The 27,147-nt window shown below is 41.3% G+C and overlaps 1 protein-coding gene across 5 annotated transcripts in view; it reads right to left on the bottom strand.

Annotated features, from left to right (window-relative positions):
* The window catches only part of LIN54 (lin-54 DREAM MuvB core complex component), a 41,580-nt gene that overhangs the window by 2,368 nt on the left and 12,065 nt on the right, over window positions 1-27,147 (bottom strand). For 2 of the 5 annotated variants that reach the window (XM_017837623.1, XM_017837624.1), the window contains exons 2-10: window positions 19,322-20,049; window positions 13,644-13,764; window positions 10,771-10,913; window positions 9,202-9,360; window positions 6,639-6,855; window positions 5,839-5,912; window positions 5,491-5,688; window positions 3,597-3,688; window positions 2,285-2,356 (exon numbers count right to left, since the gene is read on the bottom strand). In XM_017837623.1, the coding sequence (XP_017693112.1) occupies window positions 2,285-2,356; window positions 3,597-3,688; window positions 5,491-5,688; window positions 5,839-5,912; window positions 6,639-6,855; window positions 9,202-9,360; window positions 10,771-10,913; window positions 13,644-13,764; window positions 19,322-20,014 (1,769 nt within the window). In that variant the 5' untranslated portion in view covers window positions 20,015-20,049. The remainder of the gene's footprint in view (window positions 1-2,284; window positions 2,357-3,596; window positions 3,689-5,490; window positions 5,689-5,838; window positions 5,913-6,638; window positions 6,856-9,201; window positions 9,361-10,770; window positions 10,914-13,643; window positions 13,765-19,321; window positions 20,050-27,147) is intronic. The other 3 variants (XM_017837625.1, XM_017837626.1, XM_017837627.1) reach the window with 3 other exon arrangements.

Raw genomic sequence — 27,147 nt, 5'->3', positions numbered from 1 at the left:
GGGTCACCCTGTGCTCAACTCCACCTGTACAAGCAGTACCAGGTTCATTGCACAGCCAAAATCCTCTAGCACAGGTCTTGCTGCTGTCTAAAGACACAGGTATATCTGAGGGTGTCCACCTGAGCTCATGTTCACATAGCGCAGGTCCCCACAGCAGCAAGAAAAGCTAAGGAGACTTTTTTCTAGGGTGACTCCTGGGTCACCTACATACTGAGGGCCATCCTGCTGCAGCCACTTCACAGCCAGCTCCTGACTCAGCCAGTCCAAGCCAGCCCTCAGGAACTCTCATGCTGCTGGAACAAAAGGCAAGCAATTGGAGTGCCAGGTAACGGGCAAACTGACTAACACAGCAACGAGTCTTTTTTGGTTAGTTTTGCCCATACACTGTTTGCAGCTCTGAGCTGAGACAGAGTTCATCAAAAGAGGGATGGAAGAATAGAAAAGGAATAACAATTGGTACATCTTGGAGGCTTTGAAGCACAGGTAACAGGGGAAGGATCTGAATGAGGATAAGGCTGTAGTTATCAGAGACTTCTTAAAGGGACAAGTATATGAATAAAAAGCAGCAAAACATGGACAGGGAAAGCCAATCACATTGCCATGCCTCTTATGTACCTCTGGTGCCTCCCACCAAAACCAAGATCTCTCCAATCCCACAGATCTGACACATGGAAGTACCACATTCATCCCAGCTCAAACATGGCTTTAGGCCACAACAAACTCTGTCATGTTTCAATGCTTCCAGTACCACCTCCAGCTATGGCTAAAAAGTACTGATACTTTTCACTTGCTTTTCAAATCCTGCTGGGAGCATATGTTCATTTTTAGGAGCCTAAAAAAACCTGGCTTTCTGTGGCTTGCCCAGCACAATGCTACAAGAACTAGATTAGGGTCCCCCTGGAGTCAACTACAAGCCTTCATCTGGCTGCACTGTGTTTTGGTGATTTTTAGCATCTTGAATGGTCCCAGGGACAAACTACATCAAAAGCTTTTACAATCTGTAACAGCTTTCTTTTCTGTCCTGTCTAAAATTCAGTAGTGGGATGGTCCTGGCTTCCAAAACAAACAGAACATCAGTGAACAAATAACTGAGTTTACTTCTTTGCAGAACAGGCTATGTGTCTACCTTCAACATGCATTTGAGAAAAAGCAACTCCCCTTCCAGACAGGAAGAAGTTTTACTAGTAAGAAAGCACCTTTGCCAGAGTGAATTAACCATTTCCTCTCCACCAATGCCTAGCCACTTAAAGATATAATGACAGCAATTTACAAGAAAAGGTTGTTCCCAAAGCACTCTGAAGGTGTGAAATATCACCAGTGATGCCATTATTCTACCAGAAATTCTAGTGCACTATAGCATCAAAACCTAAAACAAGTGGAAAACTCCACACATCTAACACATACTGGGCACTATGAGGTCATTCATATGTGTAAAATATCTGAAAAAACAGCTACACAACTTCCTGTTTGCCATGTCTTCTATGCAAAAGACATAAAAGAAAGCACAGGGCACACCTCCCCATATAGAGATGGGGTGCACTAACACAAAAAGAAACACAAGCTTAAAAGTTTAAACACATTTCTTAACTTGGGTTCAGATACTGCTGCATCACTTCCCCTTTGAGTGCCACACCCCTGATTTCCTACTCATTGTCTAGGATTCAGGGAACCACAGATTAATTTCAGTATCTTCTTCCATTACTGTCCAAAAAATATCGGTAAACTGACTTTGCCTCAATAAGGAAACTGTCCTCAGCTTAGAATGCTTTTATGTCAAATTCTTACAAATACATCAAATGAAACAGCAAAATATCTCATAAGGATACGAAAGACTCAGACTATCAGTGAAGAATCACTTGTCTATTCAGTCCTTTAGTAAGAGATACAAAGCCCAAATTTGCTGAAGTACTCGAACCAGCATGATATTACTGATGTGCTTCACCGAAGTATAGTAAATGCCCACTGATGATACCATGGGATGCCATTTCCCTCATGGTAACACCAAAGCAACTAGAGCTGCTGAGTGGAATGGCTTCATGGATTCATCATGCAACAAGGCTGCAAAGTCAGATATTTCTAAAATGCTAGGGCCTGTATAGCTGACAGGAGTTGCAGAATTACACAGGCTCTGCAGCATCTCCACCGTTACCAACGGTAACCTTAAATTAGCATCTAGACATAAAATTTCTGACATACTTAAAAACTTTATATTCTGATACTTGGCATACATTTGTGATGATAAAGTTAAGGCTTAAAAAAATCCCCAATACCAAGCTGTACTTACAATTTCAAACACAGAGATTTAGTACAATTGCAAGGCTTCCTGGGGCGGTTTGCAGATTCAGAAGAAATTATTCTGTGGGGGGAAAAAGGGCATTTATATGTTTATACACAAACACTGTTTTGTCAGTTTCTTCCTATTTTAAATTTAAGTAAGTAGCTCATAATGAAAACTTTGAAAAAACCTTTATATTCCCCTTGCATTATTTTTTTGGCTGACTGCATTTAAGTAACTATTCTATGTAGTCCTTTATACAGTGCCTTTCCAACCCAGAAAGAGCTGGATTATTTGCTGCAAACCTGGATGCATGCCTAAAGTAGAAATGAGGCTTAAAGCTAGAGGAAGCATCATAACTAAAAACTGGAGTCAGGGAAACCGTCCCCAGAACCCCTCTAAATGCAGTGGGACTAGATCCAGTCAAGGTTTGCACAACACGATCATGGCCTTTTCTTTTGTTCTAGTTGGAATTAGGAAGAAAAAGAAAAACAAACCAAAAAAACTCTAGAATAATAGGAAAGCAAGCCAAAATCAGTATCCAGTTTATCTATAAGTTTTATATTAGACACAGTCTTTAACTGCTCTTAAAACTCAGATTTTGTGACACTAATCACTTCTGATGAGATTTGTTCCGTCCGTATCCAGCAATTTCTGCATGTAATACCAGGGAGATTAAATCAAACCCGTTCATTTGAATGGCTGCATCTGGATTTGGGATTAGTTTGCATCAGTTGAGGTTGCAGCAACAAAAAGCACCATTTCCAGCAAACAATAACACAAAAGGCCTGTGCAGAACAGCTAAGCCTGCTGGATTGGCAAAGGGAAAATAATACATGTTAGCTGTTATTTTCATCCTTAAAGGAAAAATGCAAGACTGAAAAAACCCAAAGCCTCCTATCAGGATCCATTTTGTTGTTTGGCTGAGTTTCTGCATGTGCTAAGCATCCAGCTCATATGTTGTCCAGTACCTCTTGCCAGTAATGTTGAGGAGTAGTTGAGACCTGTAGCTCCCAGGTGATGATACAAAATAAAAAAAGTGAGCAACACAGAGCTTTCGGGTCAACTTCCTGCTACCCGAGTTCAAAAAACAGAAAGGATAACACAGCTTTGATCAAGAGACTGGCTCAATTGTCAGAGAGATCCACGCCTTTTAGTCAGAGGTAGTAACCACACCACAGTTCACTTAAGCCTCCTGGAAAATCCCCCAAACCAAACTCCAACACCTCACCTCCCACCCTTCTTTATAATAGAAATGAAAGAAGATGCTCATTTAAGCAGCCTATTCCACAGGTTTGGGGTTGTTTTTCAAAATACTTACCCATTAAATGGCAGCCGTGCTTGGGACTGGATACTAGATGTCCCTGTGAAGCCAGTGTTGCTTGCTATAGATACATACGATGATTGTTGTAGCTAACAAAACAAAAAGGTTAATGCGTGACATGAAAGAAATTAAAGATGTCTGGCTAGTCTTTTAATTAGCTATCCAGATACTGTCATATAAATAATTTGCTTTTAAGTACAGTTTTAGACATTTATAGAACTTGGACCAGGTGGCAACCTCCTGCCTTCACACTTAGCGTAAAAATATTATTTTAGATTATATTTCTGTTCTCAATTACAGTGTCATACATACAGAGCCATAGAGATGACAGAGATAACACACAGAAATGTTCAGATCACAACCAGTTCCTGCTCCTAAAAACATGTTAATTTCCCCCCTTCTTTTCCCAAGCAACCCTGCCCCTAATAGAGCAGGATCACTTCCTGCACAAATTACTTTAGTAGCTTCCTTTATATACAATCCACTTAATACGGAATTAAAGTGAGTCATGGTTTGCATTCCAACTTCCCTGCATACCTGAACCCACAGTTTATTTGTCACATTAAAAAACCCAAACCTCCTAAGAACCTGCCAAACGACACTGTTCTGGGCTACCTTCTTGAGTAGTACCTACATGCAGCTGTTCTCTCCTGCTGGGACAGGTTCCAGATATGGACCTGCTGGGGCCAGGCAAAGGGGAGTGATTGTGACCAGAACACAAAACCTCAGAGAAGAGGTCCAACAAATACTATTAGTTAAAGTAAAATTTGTATAAGTAGAGTGGAAGGACACAGTAACAGTCCTCAGGGTCAAACTGCAAATGTGACAAAACCAGAAGGGAACCTGAAAGGAGGCTGGTACCAGCAAGGCCATGAGCTATCAGAGTCCTTGTTTCTACAAACTGACTCATCAGCCTTCAGCAGAACGTTACCTTTTATTCTGCTTTTCATATTGATTGTTGGTCAGATCCTGGCAAAGAGCAAAATCTAATCCCTAGACCTGCACTGGTGTGACTGGTACCACCTGTTTCTGACCCCTGCCAATGTGTTGGCATTAACTAACACCATTTTGTAATGCAAGCAGCCACTCTCTGTGACCAAGTGGGTCACATACACACTCCCTTTCTCCTCATTATCAGGCCCTGAAGGTCCTGTGAACCAAGCAGACAAAGCAATAGGATTTCTTCTTCCCTTCACTACAGGTCTCAGGATTCCTGGGCACAAGGCCAGTAACTCTCTTCCTTTCTGGCTGTGAATGTCTCAGGCACCCATCCAGGTAGCGGTGATGACTGTCACAGAAGAGGGAAGTGTAACAGCACACAGTCTGTAACACCAAGCAATTCCAAGTCCTAAGTGGGGAACTTGGCGTGGACCTGCTGCTGAGACCCATGAGCACACAGTGGCCAGGGTCACCTCCACTGACATCTGCTTCCTCTGAGGGCCGAGTGATTTGTACTTTTCTGTACAATTTTCAAGTTTAGATTATGACTGTTAAATTGATGAGGCAAGCTGTGTATCAAGATCTGACCCAATCTGCAGAGGGTCTAGGTGATTAGAAATTTTAAGTTGAGATCTAGGTCATTAGAACCATAAAGTTGTATTATAAGTCTGTATTACAAATTCTGTACTGTGGCACTCAGAACGGCTCTGCACTGATTGTGCTTATAGAAATCCTGTGCTATTCTGATTATAAATTCTATGCTATGCTAATAAAAAAATCCTGTTGAGAAAATAAACCTTTAATTGTAATTGATTTAGTGCAATCGTCATTCTGCCAGGGGTCCCTAAAAAAACCTGTTGCCTTAGCGTCAGGTGACAGTCAGGGAGTGAGAACCTTTAAGGGGAAGGCAGTATGTCCCACAACAGCAGCACATCTCCAGGTAACACCATACCTGTGTGACGTACTGAGCTGGAAGGACGGCATACCCGACGTTCCCTGTGCCAGGTGCTGGTGCCAGCACAGTTCCCGGTGGGAGGTTGGTGAGGTTGGGCTGTATCTGTGGCAGTGGAGTGGCTGGCATAATAAGTCTTTGTTGGGGCTGACTAGTAGTAACTATCTGTGAAGTTGAGTTGATTGGTTTGGGCACCACCTGGAGAGAGAAGAGGTCTTTATGAAATCAGTGTTTCACTGATTCAAAACACACTTTTATTAATGAACATTTCATTACAGAGCTGGAGCAAGACTTTTTTTCCGCTCAGCTAAAACAAGTCAGGAATATGCCTTTTAACACTTAGCTCACCTGTTTCACAGTCTGTGCTGGTACTATGGGAACTGACATACGCACTGGGGTCGTGTTCACCACCACTGGCTTCGCTAGTGTCAAGAAACAACATCACATTAACACGTATTATTCACTCAAAGTCCACAGTTCAGTCCTTCAGACTTTCACATATGCATAATGCAGAGGTGCTGTAACAATGCACTGCCCAAACTCATGGCATACAACACTTGGGTCTAAAGAACGCCCTTGTAAACAAGTATTTGGCATGAGAGCCTGCACACACATTTCACAGCAATGGCTTAAAAAGCAGCCTGGGTGCAGACCTCTTCTGGACACTGTATTTCTCTTACATCCCTTTTCCCTTTGAAATCTTTTATTCCTTCACAGCTCTGGAAAGCACAAACAGAAACCAGCAGAAGCATCTGGCACTTCTAAAGTAATTTACATGGAAGGATCTTCATGATACAGAAGTTTTGGCAGTAAGTTTGTGGGCTGTCCTGCCATCACACTTTTCATACGAGGATGTGGGAGTTGCCACGAGTGACCCACCATCTGGTAAACTAGGTAAAAGCAACTTAAAATGCTCCAAGAGTTCAGGCCCAACTACAGAGCAATTTGACACAAAGGGGCATTTCCACACACAAACCGTAAGTAACAGCAAAATATGACATTTATAGGAGTCTTACCACAAAACCAAGTACAGCTGGCAGTCTTCACAGATTTCTGTTATGTATTCATTTTAATCCTTACAAAACAAACACGGAAAAAAACCCCAAAACAATAAAAGCTTCAGACAATACATTAACACCAGCACTTACCTTGTTGAAGAGGCTGAGTATTCGTACTGGGATTTTGACTGGCTGATTGGGTTGAACTACTGGCTGTTGTGGCAGTAACGAGTCTGACATAATGGAACTTGCTTCCAGGTACCTGAATCTGCTGAACATTGGGTGCAGTTGCCAAAGGAATAATTGTCTTAAATTGAGATGTACCCACTCCTCCTACAGTAATGGTCTGCACTGCTGATTTCACAGCCTGTTAAGCCAACACAGACAGCATGAAGTTACTTGTACACAGGCAGAAAGAACATCAGCATGCTTATTCCTCAATTTGTTAGTGAGCAACTCTACCACAACATTCATATCCCTGAGACAGAAGTCAGTTGCCCCCATTTTTGCTTTCAAAAGCAGAACAGATGTGAAGAGATTAAATGCCTCTCAACAGCTCAGAGCAAACTCAGTTCCATTTTCAATGCTCTACACCAAACACCAGAATAAACTAATATTTACATGTGTGGGGTGACTCAGTCCACTTGCCCAGATACAGTGTCTGCCAAAACTATTTCAGTTGACTACCCAGAACATTATTCAGTTTGTATTCCAAAAGCAAGCAACAACCAAACCTAAAAATATTTCTACTAATAAAAGCACATGGTAAGAACTTGCAGAACTCTTTGTGCTGGACTGCAGCATGATTTATCCCTGTGTGTACAGATACATTCTGTTAAGACAGTCTGTGATTAATACACAGAAATCACTATGCAACCCTTGAGAAGAAAATGGAACAGAGTCCATAAACTGGCAGACATCAGAAACAGAGTACAAGCTGAGAAATGAAAAAAGCAGGAACAATGAGGAGTAGCAAAACAAATTCATTAAGAAAAAAGGCAAAATGGTGAAAGAAAGGGAGCTCAGCAGACCTGTACTACCTCACAGCTGGAGTATTGGTATACCTGGAATTTGAAAGACTTCATCTTTCCAATTTTTCTTAAGCTACAAACTAATAACATGTTTTTATTTTATTTATACACATTCATAAGCCTATTGGTTTGATAACAGCCTCTTTTTCCAGCCTTGCTCGACCTCAAACTTTGATTTATTCCTCCTTTTTCTTCTTCCGTCTAACTCCTTCTGAAGTTCAGTTTTTTATTCTCAGTATCTTTTAATATTGATATTAAACATATTGTCCTTAAGTTTTACTATTAAATTTGATTGGTAGTATGATGTGAATTCTTATGAGAACATTTTCCCAGCTCCCCAGCTTTCAGCAACTACACAAATGATATCTCAAAATTGCACACATTTCACTGGATATATAAGTCTGGTCTTTTAAAAGGTGTTTTCTTGGGATTTTGTTTTGTTTGTTTTTGTTTTGTTGTTAATACATTGAAACCGTAGCAAGCCAGAGCAATTCAAAATAAGTACTATCTGCAAGCACAGTCACAGACTGTTACCAAAGGGAGACCAGCACAGGCACAGGCAAAGTTCTCTCTAACTCTCAAATTAGAGGCTGCCATCCAAGGACAACTGGGAAAATTCTAAGATTCAAGTGACAGTTCTTCTAAAGGCATGTTCTTCAGCCCCGTGCAGACAAGTGAAACCCTTGTGTTGTGTCAGACAGCTTTGGATCAGAACCCAATATGTATACCCCACAGACTCTCTACTTTTAGGGCGCTTGCAGTAGAGTGACAACCTTTCAATGACTGTATCAAAAGACAGTTTTGCCACTTTTAATCTGGGGAAAAAAAGTAAAATTCAAATCTCGATGGTGTCCACATCCCCATATCAGCATTCCAATTGTCACCTGTATTAGTAAGATAAGGCTGGCAAAGTCTGTCTGAGTCTCTGGTCTCATGCTGTACATGCAACTGTGTCCGTTCCCTGCTCTATCCGCACTCTGTTTATTTACAGACACACACATCCCTTCGTGTTCACCAAAACAGGAATGCAGATATTTATATAAAAAAAAAACAAACCTCACCCAAGATTACAAAACAGGAAAACAGTAACAACTGCAGTTTGTAAGAAAGGTCAGTTTTGTCTTGTGATTTATCAATGCAAATCAATTTATAAAAGCTATTATGGAAAACCCTATTTTTCTAAAAATGAGACATAGCAAATGAACAATTTCTAGTTCTGTAGGTTCCATACCATGGTGTCTTACTTATGTGTATTTTCCTCTACCACAGGAATATGAATTCAATTGTTGCAAACCTCAGAAACACCTGGAAAGCACCCCTAGTCAGTGGAAGAGAAACACTGGCAGAAGAGAGAGAACCAAAGAACTCCTGCCCGTGTCATCGGGAGTTTTTCAGATGACCTGGGAGATTCAGTACACAGAGACAAGAACTTACACCAAGTGGAGCTTTCCAGGCTGGAAAGCTGCTTTCTAACAGCATGTCCTTGCACAGGCTTGCAATGGTTTGCGCCCCTCAATTGACGAAGTCTGTGCTCCCCAGGGCAATTCTTTTGCCACTTCTTAAGCAAACACCATTACAAGAACACCTTCAGACTGACCACTGCCAATCTGCCATCCAGCACTCCAGTTTCCAGCAAGCAATGACACAGACACGCTAGAAGACAAAGGAAAGTCAGTGTGTACCTGGGTGGTTGTGTGGTTGACTATAGCCTTCCCAGGGGAGGAGGGTGCTGACTGCTGCACTGTGAGGATCTGCTGTCCTAACGCTACATTCAGTGGGACGCCCACCGTCTTCTGGGGGGAGCTGGGAGGCTGGGAGGCCACTGACACCACTGTTAGCTGCTTGGCAAAACAAAGAAGCAGTTTAAATCCCCGGGCAGGGTACAGGACCCTGTACATACACATTCCCCTTCTCATGAAAGTACAGCTCTCCACCAGGTCACAGAGCTCCTTCTCTGAAGGCGAGGGCACTGTATTTAATCTCAAATCACGAGTCCAACTGCAACAACAGCAAACCCTTAGAAACTCAAAGGCATTGCTCGTTTCCAGCACCAAAAGGCTAATGCAGAAACCTACCACAGCATCTGGATTTTCTAAATAACAGCTTTATAATTGGTACATCATAAATAGAAATTTTAAAGAAGAGCTGTGGAAAAAAAATAAATCTCACCTTATACTGCCAATTCAGTCAAACTGTAAGAACATCAGTATTTTTAAATCTACTTTCCAGATTCCCACAGAGATCCAGTCATCTGACCACATTTCTGTAGAATGCAGTGTTTGAATACTCTATTCTATACAGACATACCCCTCCAAAGGCAGGGTTTCTACTTTTTGTTCTAAACTTCCTTACATTTTAAGAAAAATCCGAGTTATTGAAAGAGTTTGCTAACTGCTTAAAAGACACTTACTTATCTACACTAAATTCGAGATGTAACCCTAAGGAGTCTTTTCACACTCACTGTTAATTTTGATTCTACAGTTACGTTTTTTTTTAACTTCTTCTTCATGTTGCTTACCTTACTAAGAATTGCCAAACACAAGTCTTTCACTCCATTTGTATAACCTTACATCATTAAAGCACAGCCAAACCAAAAGAATTCTTTATTCTTACTCTACTTTTTATGTGTGATATTTAGCTCGCACACACTATGCATCTTGTTCCCTTCCCTTCCTTTCTGCAGCAATACTCCTCTTTTCAAGACAATTTCATCAAATCTAAAACACCAGTGTTGCCTTGACCTCTGCCAATCTCTAGCTCTGTATCTGTCATGGACCATTGCAAATCTCATTTACCTGGGGAGCGATCAGGGAAGACTAAATTACCTATGCAGTAGCAGGCAGTGGTTAATAAGTGCTGACTCATTAATATTATCAAGGTCTCCTCTTAAACAGCTGGTTGACATTTTATGAAGGCATTAAAAATAGTCTGAATGCTTGGCTAAGAGGGAACAGCTGCTCTCAGAATGGATGCTTAGGGAATGGCAAAAAATGGCAGGAATGGGAAACTAATGCAGTAATGCATATTTACTTAAAACGACAGTATGGGAGCCAACTGCAAAAATCTAACTCAGGGTATTACCACAGAGCATCGTGATGTGCAACAGAGACTCTGGAGATACCTTTATGGACTCTGGAGATATGTTTATTATCTCAGGAGAGATAATAAACAGCCTGTAGCAAAGACACAGAGAGCTCCGTTCAGACCTTGTGCAGGAGGGGTAGAAGGCTGCAGCCAGAACAGGTCCTTACCTTATTAGGGGATTTGAGTGGTGAGATAGCTATTTTATTCGGTGTCTGTTGTGTAGTACTCAAAGTTGATCCAATGACTCCGCTCTCAGAGATCGTTATTGTCTTTGGTGGTGTCCCTGGAGCAGACTGGGAAAAAACCCTACCTACAAACAATGAAGATACCATCAGCTCCAGTTATCCCTGTTCACGTTGACTTTTAAAGTAAAGTTTTCTCTGCATCTTGTGCAATTGATCCCTACTTCTGAGAGTGTACGACCTGGTACGAAGGACACTGGCGTTCTTTAAGTTAGATTTAGCATCAAAGAAAATAATTGGCATTATTGCAAATAAAACAACTGTTACTTGGGCTTGAAAAGTGCCAGAATGTACATTGAGCTTTCTGTGACATTCAGCTGCAAGTTCTCTATAGCCAGGACAGCATCCTGAGCTCCAATACACCTCTGCTGCACACAAACCCTCAGCCAGCTGGCAGTCTCCTAGGAAGTCCCTGGGCTGCTGCCAATGGATGGAGAAACTGAGCATCTGGGGGGGAACTACTTCCTTTTAAAACCTCAACCATCAAAAACGAGCTGTTACAGTGGCCAAGAAGAAGTTGTTTCATCTGTCTACACTGAACTCTAAGGTTTTTGGCTTTTTTCTTCTGTGTTGGTGGTTGTTTCTTTCACTGCCCAACAGAACATATGACACACATGTGAAAACAAGGGTGGTAGCGTGAGTCTACAAACTATCCGTTTTTACCATGCCAAAGAACAGTAAACATCAAAACCAGCAGCGCCAAATCATGAAATCAGTCTCAGGAATATTGCAAAACTCCCATAATGGAAAACAGATAATTTTTTTTTTCATACTTTCTATGTTTCTTTCCAAGAGAGTGCTCGACCACTGAGCTTTCCTCTGCTGCACTTTGGTTCAGACTCATTTCTGACATAGCTTGTCTGTCACCCATTCTGTTGTACTACATTTATAAAAATAAGAGACACACACCAGCATAACTTTTCCATCTAAAATCAAGTGGCGTAACAATTAAAGTCAACCGGAACTAACAAGAAAAAGCATTGTCCTCATGGAAACCTGATTTCCTCTGAGGTCTATGTGCTCTAAAATGACCACTTTTGTGCAGTCTAACTAACAGCACAGATAGTTGCCAGCAGCTGCTAAAGCCACATGCAACCTGAAGAATGTCAGAGTCAGTGAGAATTTTATCATCTACAGTTTTCAATGCTTTGAGTTATTTGCCTAGTGACAGCTTTCCCTTTCTTACTACATCTCCTCTGCACCCTTTGGCATCAGCTTCCTGAACAGAATCTGATTACTTATATTGACAAGTCTTTCAAATTTACAACTTCAACCTCAGTTTGTAGGAATTCCCAGGCAACTAAAAATATTTACCAGATTCAGGAAAACATGCAAACAAAATTGAAACTGAAAACACAAATGTTACACCTTCCCTAAAATGATGCCAACCTCTCAACGCTGGCAAGCTGTGCTGGCTGTTTGGAATGGTGAGAGGAAAGGCAGATGTTTAAAAAGAGTTCCCTCTTGATTAGTGAAGCATCTTCACCTCCCAGTGATGCTTTTCTAACAGGCTCAGGTACAGGCACTCTAGATTTTCCAAAATATTGATTTAAAAACTGCAAGTTGTTTTTAATGTTTTTGGGTTGGGTTTTTTGTTTGTTTGGATTTTGGTTTGGTTTTTTAACATAAAGACAGCTTAATTCAAATATTTAAGCAGGCATAGCAGTCTTCTTATTCACAGGTCCGTATATTTGGTAGGGAATTATTTGAGAAAGGGGACAAATTGGTGAGTGGGGTGGGGAATCCCTGTTTCACTTGAAACATAGGTTGGGCTGCAGGCAGCCTGACAACTCAAGAAAAAGATTATGTTTCAGTTACATGCCATTCACTTGTACCTATCAGTTTTGAATACAGGAGACAGTTACATACTTTCTAAAACCAGCTCAAGTCCCAGTTCTGTAAAGACTTAACAAATTTATTTAAATATACCTTTAAACAATATCTTTGTTTAAAGATTTTAGGCCTACTTGGGTTGTTCAATCTGGAAGCAGTTAAAGACATCCTTCAAAGCTCTGAAGACAACTCTGGCTTCCTACATTTGTCCTTTTCAGATAATTTACGTGTCTAGGATGTTTGCATACCTGCTGTGATGCATTCAGCAACAGATCCGTTGGTCCCACTGCCATAATAAACAAATGATTACACTGTGGGTTTTTTCTTTCATTTTGGTGGTGCTTTTGTTATTGTTCTATGGTTGGTTGGGGTTTTTTTTAAGGATTCAAAGATTTTTTTTTCCAAAGAGAAAAATAATTTCTTTTTTGCCTTAATTACTTTCTTAGACGCTTCTGAGATGGTTATTTTAGAAGTAGGTGAGCGACTTAATAGAAACCACACAGTTTTATTCACTTATTTCACTCAAACATTTTTCCTGTTACTTGCATGTATTACATTTAAGTCCAACTATAAGCAGATTAAAGTAATACAACAGCACGTGTCTCCTTTCCCCCTTGTGTGTTTATATAATGTTTCTACAATTACTTTCTGTTTAGCAAGTAGTCTTTTCTGTGGCTCTGGGGTATTTTTTTCTCCTCCCCAAAATCCATAAAGTAAAAGCATCTTGCAGTAAAAGCAACTCTGCAATTACAAAGATTATTCTAAATGAGCTAAGTATAAAGGTATCAACAACTGCATTTATCTGCTCCTACCCATAAAATGCTCTGATCTCTTTTTTTCCATTGCTTGAGGTACTTTGGCAGAAACTACAGTAAAATAGTTGAGACAAAAAAATTTCTACAATCACCACCTCTTTGAACAGCCTTCAAAAAAAGGTAAAGCAAAACAAGTCAAAGTAGTACAACCTGCAATGACTGGTGACACTTGAGTGGTCTGCCCTGTAACAGCTTTGCTATTGATTGGTTTTGCAAATATCAGCTTGGTGATCACCGGGCCAGAAGTTGGGGTTCGGGTCTTCTTCGCAATCTAAAAGATGGAGGAAAAAAGATCTAAAGTAACTTGAGCATTTTGGATCTAAATCACTGTATTGTTAAGTACATTAAAAAATAAAAAGGGCAATACTCGCACGCATAATTAGAAGAATAACTGCTTATCTCGCATTTCATCTCCATTTCTCCCTACGGAAAGAGCTTGGATATTATCCATGACACTTCAGAAAGCCAGCTACCAGAGTAGGATAGCCATATCCCTTACAGAGATATCTCTCTGTGCAAACATACCTCATCTTGAAGATGCCAAAATTATTTCTTACATGCCGTTGGTCTACATAAAAATATGAAAATTAAATGCACAACTCTCAATATTTGAAGCTTTAAATGAAGTTACTTCTTTCTCAGCCAACCAAGACAAAGCTTGGCCTCCAGTGACTTAAATTTGAAAATTATTGCTCTACATCTCTTGATCTATTCTGACACAGCAGCACACTTCTATTTTGCAAATGGGGAAACTGTCTTCTGCAACAGTTCCCCAAAAGTACGTGGATAATGAGTCCCTGAAAGTTTTGGGTAGTCACTAGCCAAGAACAAATCAGTTGGCTACCTCCAGGTACAAGAGGATCTTTTCTTTCTTTTGTGATCCAGTCTCCTGAAACACAGCTGGACCGAGAACACGTACATGCCATTTGATGACAGATCCCCTCAACCTGAAATCTTTATAAGTAGAGTTTTATAGTCTTAAAAGTCTTTAAGATTACTTTTTCCCCTTTCCCATACTGACAGAAGTTAACTCCCTGATGCTTTTATTCTAATAGTTTTTATACACCAGCACCCAGGTAGTGAACAGTTCAATTTAGAAGTTGACTTTTTTCAAAGGCTTTTAACCTGCTGACAGCAGAGGCTGCTACAGGTGTGGACTATTGCTAGGATCTTCCCTGAGTCCACATGACCACACTGGAAGGCATTACTGGAGCAGGCACATCCTACCTCTCCTCTACCACACACCCCCAGGCACATCCTGTGGGAACTTAGCCACCAGCTCCAGCAATATCAGAGAGGCACGACACCGGCATCCCTGTGGGGAGCCACCTTCCAAAGGCACAGAACCACCTTTATGACTCAAGTAGCTGACTGGAGAAATCTCACTGAGCTGACAGCTACTTTTAATAGCTGGATAAAGTTAGGAATGCTTAAAGGAAGCAATTGAGTAGGCTGGATGTTATGGTTTCCTACACAAAACCCTATCTATAGAATTTATTGACTGAAAACACTTTTTTTACAGTCAAGTAATGACAAGAGATTTGAAGTATTCAGTAGCACATCACAAATTCCTCAACTGCTCCACAAAGAGCACATGGGAGGCTGCTTGCACTCCCAGCAGCACACTCATGGCACAAACCAGGAAAGCCAGAGCTGCCCTTCTGCTATGGCACTGGAGCCCCCCAGCCTGCCACAGAAAGCAAACACCATCTCTGCATGCCTGAGCTACACCCAGCCAAGGGAAGGCAGCAGTGAGCAGCTCTGACACCAGGCACGAGCAGAGAACAGGCCATGTGCTACTCCACAGTTACAGCACAAGTGTTCCTCATAGTCAACCTCCACCTCAGACCAAATATGCTGCTTCCAGGGCACATCAGCTGCTTTTATAGGTGACATACAATTGCCAAGGCTTAAAACGAAACAGAAGAAATAAACCTGCTCTTTTTGGAGATATATTAACTAAAACTTTGAAACGTGAGTTGTTTGAAGGAGGAAGTTCCATTCACGGCTCTGTTCATAAATTTAACTCAAAGTCATTTTAACATTTCAAGGATTCAGTTCTTTTAGCACATACACAGCTGACAGATGAGCAGCCATTTTATCAGTAATTTTTTTCTTTTAATTTGCACACACTTTAATTTCTGATAAATTCCACGCATTTCATCTGCTTGATTTGAGATTTCTGTTCTGCTTAACTTAATCTTACCCTGCCATAAGGTATTATTGCAACTCAACTGCTATTGCTTTTACTCTCCAAAGTGAGAGCAAAGTCTGGCTCAGAACATGATCAACATCCAGCAGGAAGAGCCAGCTCTGGACAACAGCAGTTGTTTCCCAGTAACAGTCAATAAGTGTGCTTAAATGACTTACATGAATACGTGTAAAATACTAGCTACCATTAAGATGAAGTATTTCAGAAGAAAAATTTAAAAATCCCAAAACGAGAGTTGGTCAACACAAGTAGCCCTGCTTCCCTCATATTCAACTTGTAGTATCTTCCTCAGATAAATGTGCCCCTGCTTTTTGGGTGAACTGTTAGCCTACAAAGACAGTCTAATAAATAAGTGAATACCCTCAGGGCTTAGGAGACATAACAAGACTCAGACATGTTTGGTTATACGTGAGGAACAGTGCTTCTCCATCGACCTGCTGCCAAGCGAGCCTTTCTGAGGTTTTGCCACCAGAGCTGACAACCCCAGCCACCTCTGAGAAGCTTCTACATCAGTGGGAAACTCATGATACATTTTAGTAAAGAATGGACAAACCAGAGGAAATAATCAAGATGACAGACTGCCCCTTTGATACCCAGAAGGAGCAAGTTCTCTGGAGCCCTCTGCCATTGACTATACCGATCTCAACAAGCTTAACATTATTCCCCTGCCTATGTAAACTAAGCATGGCCTCTCCAAGTTACTTTGAATTAGACTGCAAAAATATTTCCTGGGGCAAAACGCTCTTCCATAAGAATATTATATTTACACACTAACCTTCTTTCCCCTACAGACGTAAAGAGATCTATTTGCAGGCAACTTGATTTAAGTGGTCAATTTATGTCTTCCTAAGCATTCTCGACTAAAGATGAACTAGCAAGTTTATACCATTGGACTCTGTTTTCGGTGGTCAAACTGTGTTCTATTCATACAGAAATAGGCACACCTGTACCTCACATTGACTGCATGGCCAGCTACCACAAAGGAGCTAATCCACTCCCTAGACGACCTCTCAGGAGGTTGTCCATGTAGGCACTCTCTATGTAATTTATATTTGGCATAATATGAAAAATCAGGGACTTTAGAAATAGAAAAGGAGAACAGCATACTTCAGAGAAGATGAAGAAACTGAGCTAGGAATGGGATTTTGAGGCTAGGGAGTGCACAAGGTCACTTTTCCATGATGAGCCGAAGCCACAACGATGGCTTAGCAGTTGCCTTGCCATGGCAGCAGTGATGCTGTGGAGATGTTGATGTAACTGCTAAAACCAGAGCCAGTTACCACATCAAGCCAAGTTCAAGTCAGACCAGCTTAATGACAGCCATGGTGATGTGTATGGACATCTGGTTCAGAGTCACGTGCAAGGCCAAACTCCTGCTTAGTGCAGTCTAAAGTAGTAACACCAGCAGGCACATCACTGCTTTTGAGCCTCTGTGGAGGCAGGAGCCACGGGCTGAAAGCAGATGCCATGTCCATGGCAGCAGTTTCAACTAAATCAGGACAAGTTCTGAAGAGACAGTAAATAACCTCTGGATATAGATGAGGCCAAAGGTCTTGCCACACTTTAAACTTCTCAGACTCATACCTCTAGAGCTACAATCAGAGAAGAAGCAAAATTCCAAGAAACTTTTTGCTGAACTCTACTAATTATCTCTCAAATGCTGAGATCTCAACTGCCACAATTAGACTACAGCAAGGCTAATTGAGTTTCTCTAATGATATGCAAAGCCCCTATGATAGTGACAATGTAACAAGAAGTGATGAGAGCTCTTTGTCATCTAATCTTTTACCGATTCACTTTTCAGCACCAAGTCAAAGCACTGTGCTGCCTTCCATCTGAAATACCTGATCCACAAAGCCCCAAGAGACAAGTTACACAAGACCCTTGGGAAGGCAGGGAGGCATTCGCAGCCTCCTTTTCCAGTCACTGAAAAGTTAAGGAGCTCGTTCAGGATGATGGGGTAAATGCAGGGACTCCAGGTCCAGGTTACCTCCCCAGTCATGGTAGAATAGCCCAAGAATGTCTCACCCAGCCTCATTTATGACTCTGATACTTTACTAATCTTCTACAGGGAGAAGGACTGTCTGTGAAGTGCTAATGTAATCATCTTCCCTGCAGTATCAGGTGCTAACATTGCCATTTTGCTTTTCATTTCTACTTCTCTCTCTCCTTATAGGAAAAAAGGCATGCCAGGTGTTAACAACTCAACCTGTTGTGCAAATGGAAGCAATGGTTTAACAAAAAGTGACCCCAACAAAACAAATTTACTCAAACTGCAATTAACCAGATTTATAAATGGATGCAAGTCCATTCATAAGAGCTCCTATCAAGGAACCTGTAGAATTTCTAATGACAAACAGCAGAGGTCATTGGCCAAGTTACTGTATTTCAGTCAGTGATAGCACAGGTCACCTCATGCAAGAAAAACCACATCACAGCTAAGTCATTCTCCTCAGTTTCCTGTATCTGTCACTTGGCAGAGAATAACTGAAGTCAAGCAACAGGAACTGACCCACTCTTAAACATTCCTATGCTGAGTCAAGAGATTTTTATAAAGGCTACAGTGAGAACCATTTATGTACCTTGATCATTAAGTCCTTTTAGAAAATTTATGTCTCAAATAGCCATTATTAAACAAAAGAGAAAATAGAAATTGGTGCAGGAATCATCTGCAGCTTAAAAAAAAAAGTCTTGAGATTTGCTCACATTCGCTTGCCACAAAATACTAGTCAGGAAACATTCGACTAATGAAACACTTAAAGCTTTGTCATTTTTCATGTGCAGCTGATTATTTTTATTAGAATACTTGGGGTTTAATTTCTTACTTCATTTAGAGGCAAAAATAAATATTTTTTCCATCATAACTTGCAACGAGTTCTGCTTTCTCCTCACTTCAAGAGGTCTTATTTCTGCCTCACTGCCAACTAGGACTAAGTCACTCACATTTAGTTCTGCCCTGTACCAGATGAAGATCAGACCCTTTGAGTCATAATCCAAGTCTTTCCAATACAATTTCAGATCCAAGCAGATTCTCTGTGGTTTCAAATATCTCAAGATCCATGTCAGAGACTGGGAATAAGACCTTGAAGTATTCATCTTACGATAGTGTCTAGTCCCTCATAATCTACTGACATGCTTAACTAGATTTGAGGCAGACAAGATATACCTTTCTGTTCTTTTTCAGATGCTGGAAGTTTTTTTCAGAGAGTTTATTTAAACAAACTAAATGTGATAGGCAGAAGCTATTCTTTCATAAGAAGTGTACACTTTGAATGAAGGACAACATGCGCATAGAGTTCAATTTAGCCTTCCCAAAAGTATGTAGAATTTATTTTTATAAAATGAAAATAATGAGAAAATTATTTTCATTTTACTGAATAGTTCACTTTCTCTGAGGCAAATCCTAGAATTCTAGACAGTAGCTAGAGGCAAACAGCATAAAATGGTAAACGCATCCACAGATGAAAGCATGGGCTAAGAGCAGCATTGTATTTTTTAATACAAAGAATAAACGCAAAGGCTGAAAACAACAGTGTGTCAATCAGTGCAGGAAACAGACAACAACAGCGGCAACAAAACTGGTTTTAAGATGTTTCATCAGCATAACTCACTTTACCTGTACTGTTTTTACTTGCTGGGACTGCAAGACAGAGGGCTGGGCTGTAGTGTTTATCAGCTGACCTCCCTGCGTCAGAGCTGAGACACCAACAACAGGTTTCACTTCCGACCGACCTCCAATAACAACTTTGATCTGCTGGCCCTGTACCTTGGAGTCTCCGCCTTGGGCTTGGGACACGGTCTTCTGCGACTGTGGGAGTTGGCTGTGGGGTAATGCTAAAACAATAGGCTGGCCAGACTTGCCCAAAGTTGTTACAATGAGCTTTTGCCCATCCGGTTTAATACTCTGATTGCCTATTTTAATGTCGGTGGTCTTGTTGAGAATAATTTGATTGGCTGAAATAGTGACGGGGGTCTGAGCACCAAGTTTATGGAGGCCGCCGGGAAAGGTGGGCTTTGCAGCTGCGTTCACATCAGGCGTTGGGGTCGTGGTGTTTGCTGTCGCATCGCCCGAGTGGCTGCTGGGGGCAGTGACCGATTCCGTGGTGACTGTGGCCGTAGTCGTAGCTGAGGAGTCGCTGGTGGAGCTTATGTTCACTATTTCTTCCAGTTCCGTTTCCATGGGAATAGAGTCTCCGATGGGCGACGACACAATAACTGCCTCGATGCCATCATCTTCCACCAGAGTGATGCCTGTGTCCATTATTTCCTCAGGGAGCAAGCTGTTGACTTCTGCTGAAACCACCTCCATTTTAGTAGCAGTGGCAGTGATGACCGGAGCAGGTACTGCAATATTTTAAAAAGTTATTGGCTTCCAGAAAACATACATTTTCAAAGTTCTATAAATAATATTACCAAAGAAGAAAATATCACAGAATTTTTTCAAAGTATCGTGCATGCACAGGAGGGATATCATGGAAACAAATCGTTATCAAAACGTAACACATTAGGCTGAACTTACTCTCAGTAATAACTTAGACCAAAGCTTTATGACATCATTCACTGAAGTCAAATCAAGCCACTTGACTTCGTGTGGATTACCAGTCCACTCCTGACAATACAGTACACAAAGAAGCAGTGTTTCTCCCTGAAAATATGGACACAGACATTTAAACTTACTGAAGAATAATGAAAGAGGTAAACAGCTTTAAAAAAAAAATCCAACAGATGATGTCTTTTTTCATACATGTCATCATTGATTAGCAGGGTATCTTGCCTCAAGAGACTTATTATCCACACTAGACATAACATTTTTGCCAAATTTTCATTTTGGAAATCTCAGAAAAACAAATGTTTCTTTAGTGACAGGTTTTAACAACACCACAACCTCAATCAGCAGCCCACTTACCTCAGGACCAAAGCCCTGCACTTCTAAGACGAACGGATAATCCCTCAATGTTCACTATGAAAAGAGCAGCTCAGTAATTTTTTTTTTCCTCAATACTCACCAGAAAACATAACGCCCAAATTCATGACTAATTTGAAAGGCATTCTAAACACAAAACAAAGAACACCCCATATGAAAGAAAATGGAATTTTTAAGCTCACTGGTAGGAGCAACCAATTTATGTATTAAAGAAAGACTAGTGAGATTCAAAGTCAGCATAACTTTCCACCTGAAAAGCCTTAAAGACACTGCTGGAAGTGGTCACGTCTACCATTCCCACTAAAGCTGTACCACTGTCAGAGTCTGAAAACAGATCAGCTTAATAAGGTATTTTCCCCACTTGCTGACCCCATGAGCACACTTGTGCACTGGATGGATGATCATACCCTGTAGGTGTGTGTACACATTCCCAAGTACTCATTATAAGCTCAAGAGGACAAAATCCTTGCAAATTCTGTTTCCTACTTGCTAGGAAAAGCAGAGCTGAGTTATTAATACTAATTCATAAGGAACTGTGCCAATAAAATCACCGACCAAATGCCAAGGTGACATTGTTTCCTCTGGAGTCATCGTGGGTCCGTTTCACTCACCAGCCAAAGACACAACAGCTGCCTTTTACCCACAAGGTAGAAGGACTGGGGGCAAAAAACCTGCTGTAATTATACAGTTTCCATGCCAAGCTCTGACAGCTATGCTGGAGCAGCCCACGGCCTCCCTGACTGCGAAGGGTGCCAAACGAATCCCCCTCACCTCAGAGCACAAGCCAGATCCAACTGCCATGACACTCAGGACGCCTGAGCCGTGAAAGGACTCGTCCAGATGACTGACAGTCAAACTCACAGCTCACTTATTGGCAGGCATTTAAAGATACAAAGTGATCCGATGTCACTGCCAGAAATACCTCCTTTGGAAAGCATTTCTCCCAAAGTAACGTCTGCACAGCTTGCAATGATGCCAGCCCCGGTAACCAGCCCTAGACAAAACAGCTCACTCCTCAGGACACAGCACTGATAGTATCACCTTGCTGCCTTAAAGTCAAATTGGTTAACTGAATACGAGATTACACAAAAACAGGAATAGTAAAAGTAGACTGCTTAAAGTAGACTGCTTCAGCATATGTTAATGCCACTAGCTCTTCTTCGGAGCTGTGTCACTTTACTGTCTCCTCAGCAACCTGCAAAAGCTTGTGTCTTAGATATTACGACTTCATTTCAGACACAAAAAAGACCAAAGCCAAAACCAAACCAAACCAAATCATCATCCTGCTCTGTACTGATAAATACAAGGGGCTTGGATCCAAAAGTTAGACTCCTAGGCTCAACTGCAATCCATATAATGATTGCCAATGAGTTTGAAAAGGAGAGAATCATCTAAATCAGACAGTGGAAAAGTCACCATATTCAGTAATTATAAATAATTTTAAATAACTTGCTTTTGGTTTGCATTTCTACATGTTATTCTCTAGAAAAAAAAGGTAATTTTTAGTATTTTTTAACACTATGACCATATTTACATATATTTAAGTAGTTCTGCAGTTTAACAGTTATTTGCATTTTCTTCTTAACACTTGGTTATGTAGCAAAGCAGTAAATGGTTATTAAATAGTTGAAGGTATATTTATATTAAATACATAGAGTCAGGATTTTAAATGGCATTCTGACTCCAAACCAACCACTTGCAAATTAGAATGCAAAAGGAAAAGAAATACATCACATCAAGTCTGGAATCAGCAACTGACATGTAAAAAGAAAAGAAACATTACTCATGGCTACTGAATTAACAGCTCATGGCGACCACATTGAAAGATCTGCATTTACCACGTCTCATCATTTCACAGTTAGCTTCCATTAATGTGTCCAGGCTTGTGTCACCAACAACAGCAAAAAAGAACCATACACAACCCACTTGTTCTATTTCTTCATTGCACATTGGATACGACTGAAATAGATACATGAAAGGCAACAATCAAAATCTCACCCTAACTATACCACAGGCTGCTGTCAAAGGCAGCTCCAGCATCCCTGCAGATTTTTACTTCTTGGTATCTAGCCAGGATTTCTCAACAGTTCAGCTGTTTATTTTTCACTAATGCTTTTATACCGTTTCCATTTTTTCCAGCTCCTCTACTAAAGTGATTACCAACAGTAAAAGCATGCCAACCTCTCTTAAGATTCTAACAGCTTAGATCTTCAAGAAAGTGTAGAGAATTATTTTAACTATTTAAAACACTTGAAAGCTTCCTTCACTTCAGCAGTCATGCTTTGAGTACTTGATAATGCAAGAAGTACACCTACAACCCCTCAAAAAGATGCATCTTTACACTTAACTTGGCTCAAAACCTGAAGAAAAAAACCAATCTAGGCCAAGAAGTGTATGAGCACACTATCAGGCTGGGGAACTCCACAAAAATCCTAGGATCAGATTACTAAACAGATAATTTTAGCCCACAAAAGAAAGCTAAATTAAAAGTTCAAGAAGAAATTCTTGCAATGAATTCTTGTAAACATAGCTCAGCTTAGGACACTCAGCCAGCCAAACACATATAAAAAATTTGGGACTAAAGCATATTGTCAGCAAAGCCTTGGACCAACAACATTGAAAAATGCTAGGTACTGCTAGGAGGAAGACAGGGACAAATTCTCAGCTCGAGTGAACCACCTGTGATCATCCTAGCCATAGAACAGATTTCTAGTCTTGATATTCACAAAGAATAAAACATATATGATGTTGTAAAGGGGATTTATAAGGAAGAGGGTAAATACTGTCAGGATTGATAGCAAATACAAAGAATGGTATCTCACAGGTACATGTGAACTTTGATCTTTTTTCTCTTTGTCACTAGCATGTCACTGCACAATCTTTAAGAAACTCTGTTAAAAGAGTTGAGATTGATTATATCAACACCTTTGTTGATAAAACACCAAAGCTGCCACACTAAACACAAAAATCCAAAAAATCAGTATCATAAAGCGCAGTGATCTGCAAACAAGTAAACAAAATGCAAGATGCAACGATGTTTGTATTTCATGTTAACTGCATCTTATTAGATCCAGGAATGTCTCTATTTCACTAAGATAAGAACAGTTAACCTTCCAGTCTGCAACCACGACCAGTTTGAGTACAGTAATATGTTACAAAACCATCAGTGAGGCTATGCACTGCAAGTAAAACTGTTCATAAATTCAGATTACACAGGAATAAGGCTGCAGAGACCAGCTCTACAAGAAGTCCTGGGAAGGTGCTGCATGTTAGCAAGGTCAGAATGAAGCAGCAGACCAGAAACTCATCACCATTTGTGGCTGCTTCAGCAGACCCTTTCCCATTCCCTTCTCAGTCCACAGCACACAGTTGGTGGTGCTCAGCCATGGGAACACTCTGGTATAACTTGACAGATTTAAGAACACTGGCCAGACCTGCCTAAAGTCATTGGCAACATTCATTTTCTAACTAAAGTCTCAAATGTCACCTTCACCAGAAAATAAGGAAATCAAATCAGTAACAGCTTTTGTATGAACACCTCGAAGTGCAAACCAAACTCACAGCACCACCCAAAATCAAAGGTTTCATGAATGCATTTCGTGGAATGTAACCCCTCGGGATCAGTAAAACTGTTGCCACATGCACAGCAAATGCTAAGTGAAACTAAGTATCCTTACCAGATACTGCAGTATCTGTTAGTAGTTCTGTAAAGCTTGGCCAGATACACACAATTAAGTGTAGCACTATTAAGCACCAGCAAGTGCAAGTATTTTCAGCTTCCCAAGCTATAAAGTGCAAAAATCCTTAAAAAGAAGTATGAAGAAGAACAATGAAGCCTGCCCTCAGGAAGGGGGAGAATGAGGCAGGAAACTTGGGTCAGATGAATGGCAGAGAAGTAAAAGTGGACAACCCAATCAATAATTGTTCACTCCAACTACAATGGACTCTAAACAAAAATGAATACAAAAGAATGCAGTATCACCGATCAGCCCGTAAAAAAGGGGTAACATTTGGCATTTCCACTGCTGAGACCAAAATGTGCCAACACTATCCCTCCTCTTTCTGATCAAGGTGGAGCAGAGGACTGTCAGCAGGCCATGCCTCACATTTGAGGATTTTAAAACTCAAAATCCCCATAATAATTGTATGGTTACATTAATAAATTGGCATATTTAAACCTTAACTAGTAAAGGTTTAAAAATATAATTTATTCCAATCCTAAAGCCATTCATTAGAACAAAAGCAACAGCAGGAGGAAGAAGGGGAAATACAGAATGAATCCTTCATGATTTAACTGAGAAGAATGAGATGCTGTCAACCACATGCAATCAAAATTTAGGCTTATAGGCTTTTCAAATTTTTCAGCTTCTGCTTATCTGCCCTCTCCAACAGTGGCAGATATGTAAACTCCCGAAGGCTGCTGAGCTGGAAAAAATCCGATTTTTTGGGTCTTAATACTTAGAGATTAAGCAGTTTAAAATCACCAGGCCTCAAGTGCCAGGGCCTAGACCTTTCTCCTGGGACAGAGACAGGTAGCAGACCTTCTGCAAAAGGTGTGCCCAGGTGTTGGATTTTTGATGACAGCGCCAGCAAGAGATGCCCAGAGCCTGGAGATGGATCCTAAGTCAGCAAGAGAGAACTCAAAGAGCAGCACAAAGGAATTCCAGCCAGTAAATCGGCTTCATCAGGGACCCTTCTTACATGCCTCTATGCTCCCACACATTTAGTACGGGGAATAAACAGAAGCAGTTAAGAGATGTGTGCACACCTGCAGGAATATGATCTCGTTGACATCACGGAGACGTGGTGGGATGGATGGTTTCTATGACCGGAGTGCTGGAATAAAAGGATACAGGTTCTTCAGGAAGGGCAGGCATAAGAGACAAGGAGGGGGTGTCATCCTCTATGTCAGTGATCGGCTGGAGCACACGGAGCTCTGTCTGAGGATGGTGAGGAGGCGACCGAGAGCTTATGGGTCAGGATTAAGAGAAGGGTGGGGACAGGTGACATTACAGTAGGGGTCACATGTATAGACAGGCCACCCAACCAGGAAGACTGAGCTAAAGAGGTCCTCAATAGACAGACGGGAGCATCCTCACGTTCACAAGCCCTGGTCCTCACAGGGAACCACCCCAATGTCTGTTGGAGAGACAACACAGCAGGGCACAAACAATTCATGAGGTTCTTGGAATTTGTTGATCACTTCCTTCCCCAGGTGATAAGAGAAGCCAATGAGAAGAGGTACAATGCTGGACCTTGTGCTCATAGACAGGGAGGGCCTGGTGGGGAATGTAAAGCTCCAAGGCAGCCTTGGCTACAGTGACCATAAAACGGTGAAGTTCAAGATCCTCAGAGCAGTGAGGAGGGCACACAGTGCCCATGACTTCAGGAGAGCAGACTTTGGCCTCTTCAGGCATCTGCTTGGTAGGGTATCGTGGAACAAAGCCCTGGAGCCTTGGAGGGGCCCAATGAAGGTGGCTAATATTCAAGCATCACTTCCTCCAGACTCAAGACTGGCACATTCCTAAGAGTAAGAAATCAAGCAAGCCGGGTGAGAGACCGACATGGATGAACAAGAGGTTCTGGCAAAACTTAAACAGAAGAAGGAAGGTTAAAGAATGTGGAGAAAGGGACAGGCCGCTTGGGAGGAATACAGGTACATTGTCAGATTATGCAGAGACATGACAAGGAAGGCTAAGGTCCATTTGGAATTAAATCTGGCAAGAGATGTCAAGGACAACAAGAAGGGTTTCTTCAAGTACATGAGTAGCAAAAGGAGGACCAGGGAAATTGTGGGACCACTGCTGAATGAGGTGGGTGCCCTGGTGACAAAGGACACAGACAAGATGGAGTTACCAAACGCCTTCTTGCTTGAGTCTTACTGCTAAGGCCAGCTTTCAGGCATCCCTGACCCTGGAGCTAAGAGTGAAAGTCTGGAGAAAAAAATGTTTCCTTACTTGAGGAAGATAGGGCTAGAGATCACTTAGGCAAACCTAACACCCACAAATCCAGGGACCCTGATGGGATTGCACCCACAAGTGCTGAAGGATCTGCTGGCAGATATTAGTGCTAAGCTACTTTCCACCATCTTTGAAAGGTAATGGAGAAAAGGAGAGACACTCATGGACTGGAGAAAAGCCAACGTTACTCCAGTCTCCAAAAAGGGCAAAAAAGAGGACCCAGGAAACTACAGGCCAGTCAGTCTCACCTCAGTCTCTGGAAAGGTGATGGAACAGCTTATTCTGGCCATCACCTCTAAACATGTGGAAGAAGTTAATCAGGAGCAGTCATCACAGATTCACCAAAGGGTAATAATACTTGACCAGTCTGACAGTCTTCTGTGATGAAATGACTGGTTGGGTAGATGAGGGGAGAGCACTGCATGCTGTCTTTCTTGACCTCATTAAGGTTTTTTACACTGTCTCCCAAAATATCCACACAGGCAAGCTGGGGAGGTGTGGGTTGGGTGAGTAGACAGTGAGGTAGATTGAAAACTGGCTGAACAGCAGAGCTCAGAG

Source organism: Lepidothrix coronata, unplaced genomic scaffold (genome assembly GCF_001604755.1).
Source record: "Lepidothrix coronata isolate B3197 unplaced genomic scaffold, Lepidothrix_coronata-1.0 Scaffold307, whole genome shotgun sequence".
Lineage (NCBI taxonomy): Eukaryota > Metazoa > Chordata > Aves > Passeriformes > Pipridae > Lepidothrix > Lepidothrix coronata.
The sequence above is the reverse complement of the archived record's forward strand: the minus strand, read 5'-3'. Positions and strand labels throughout refer to the sequence as shown.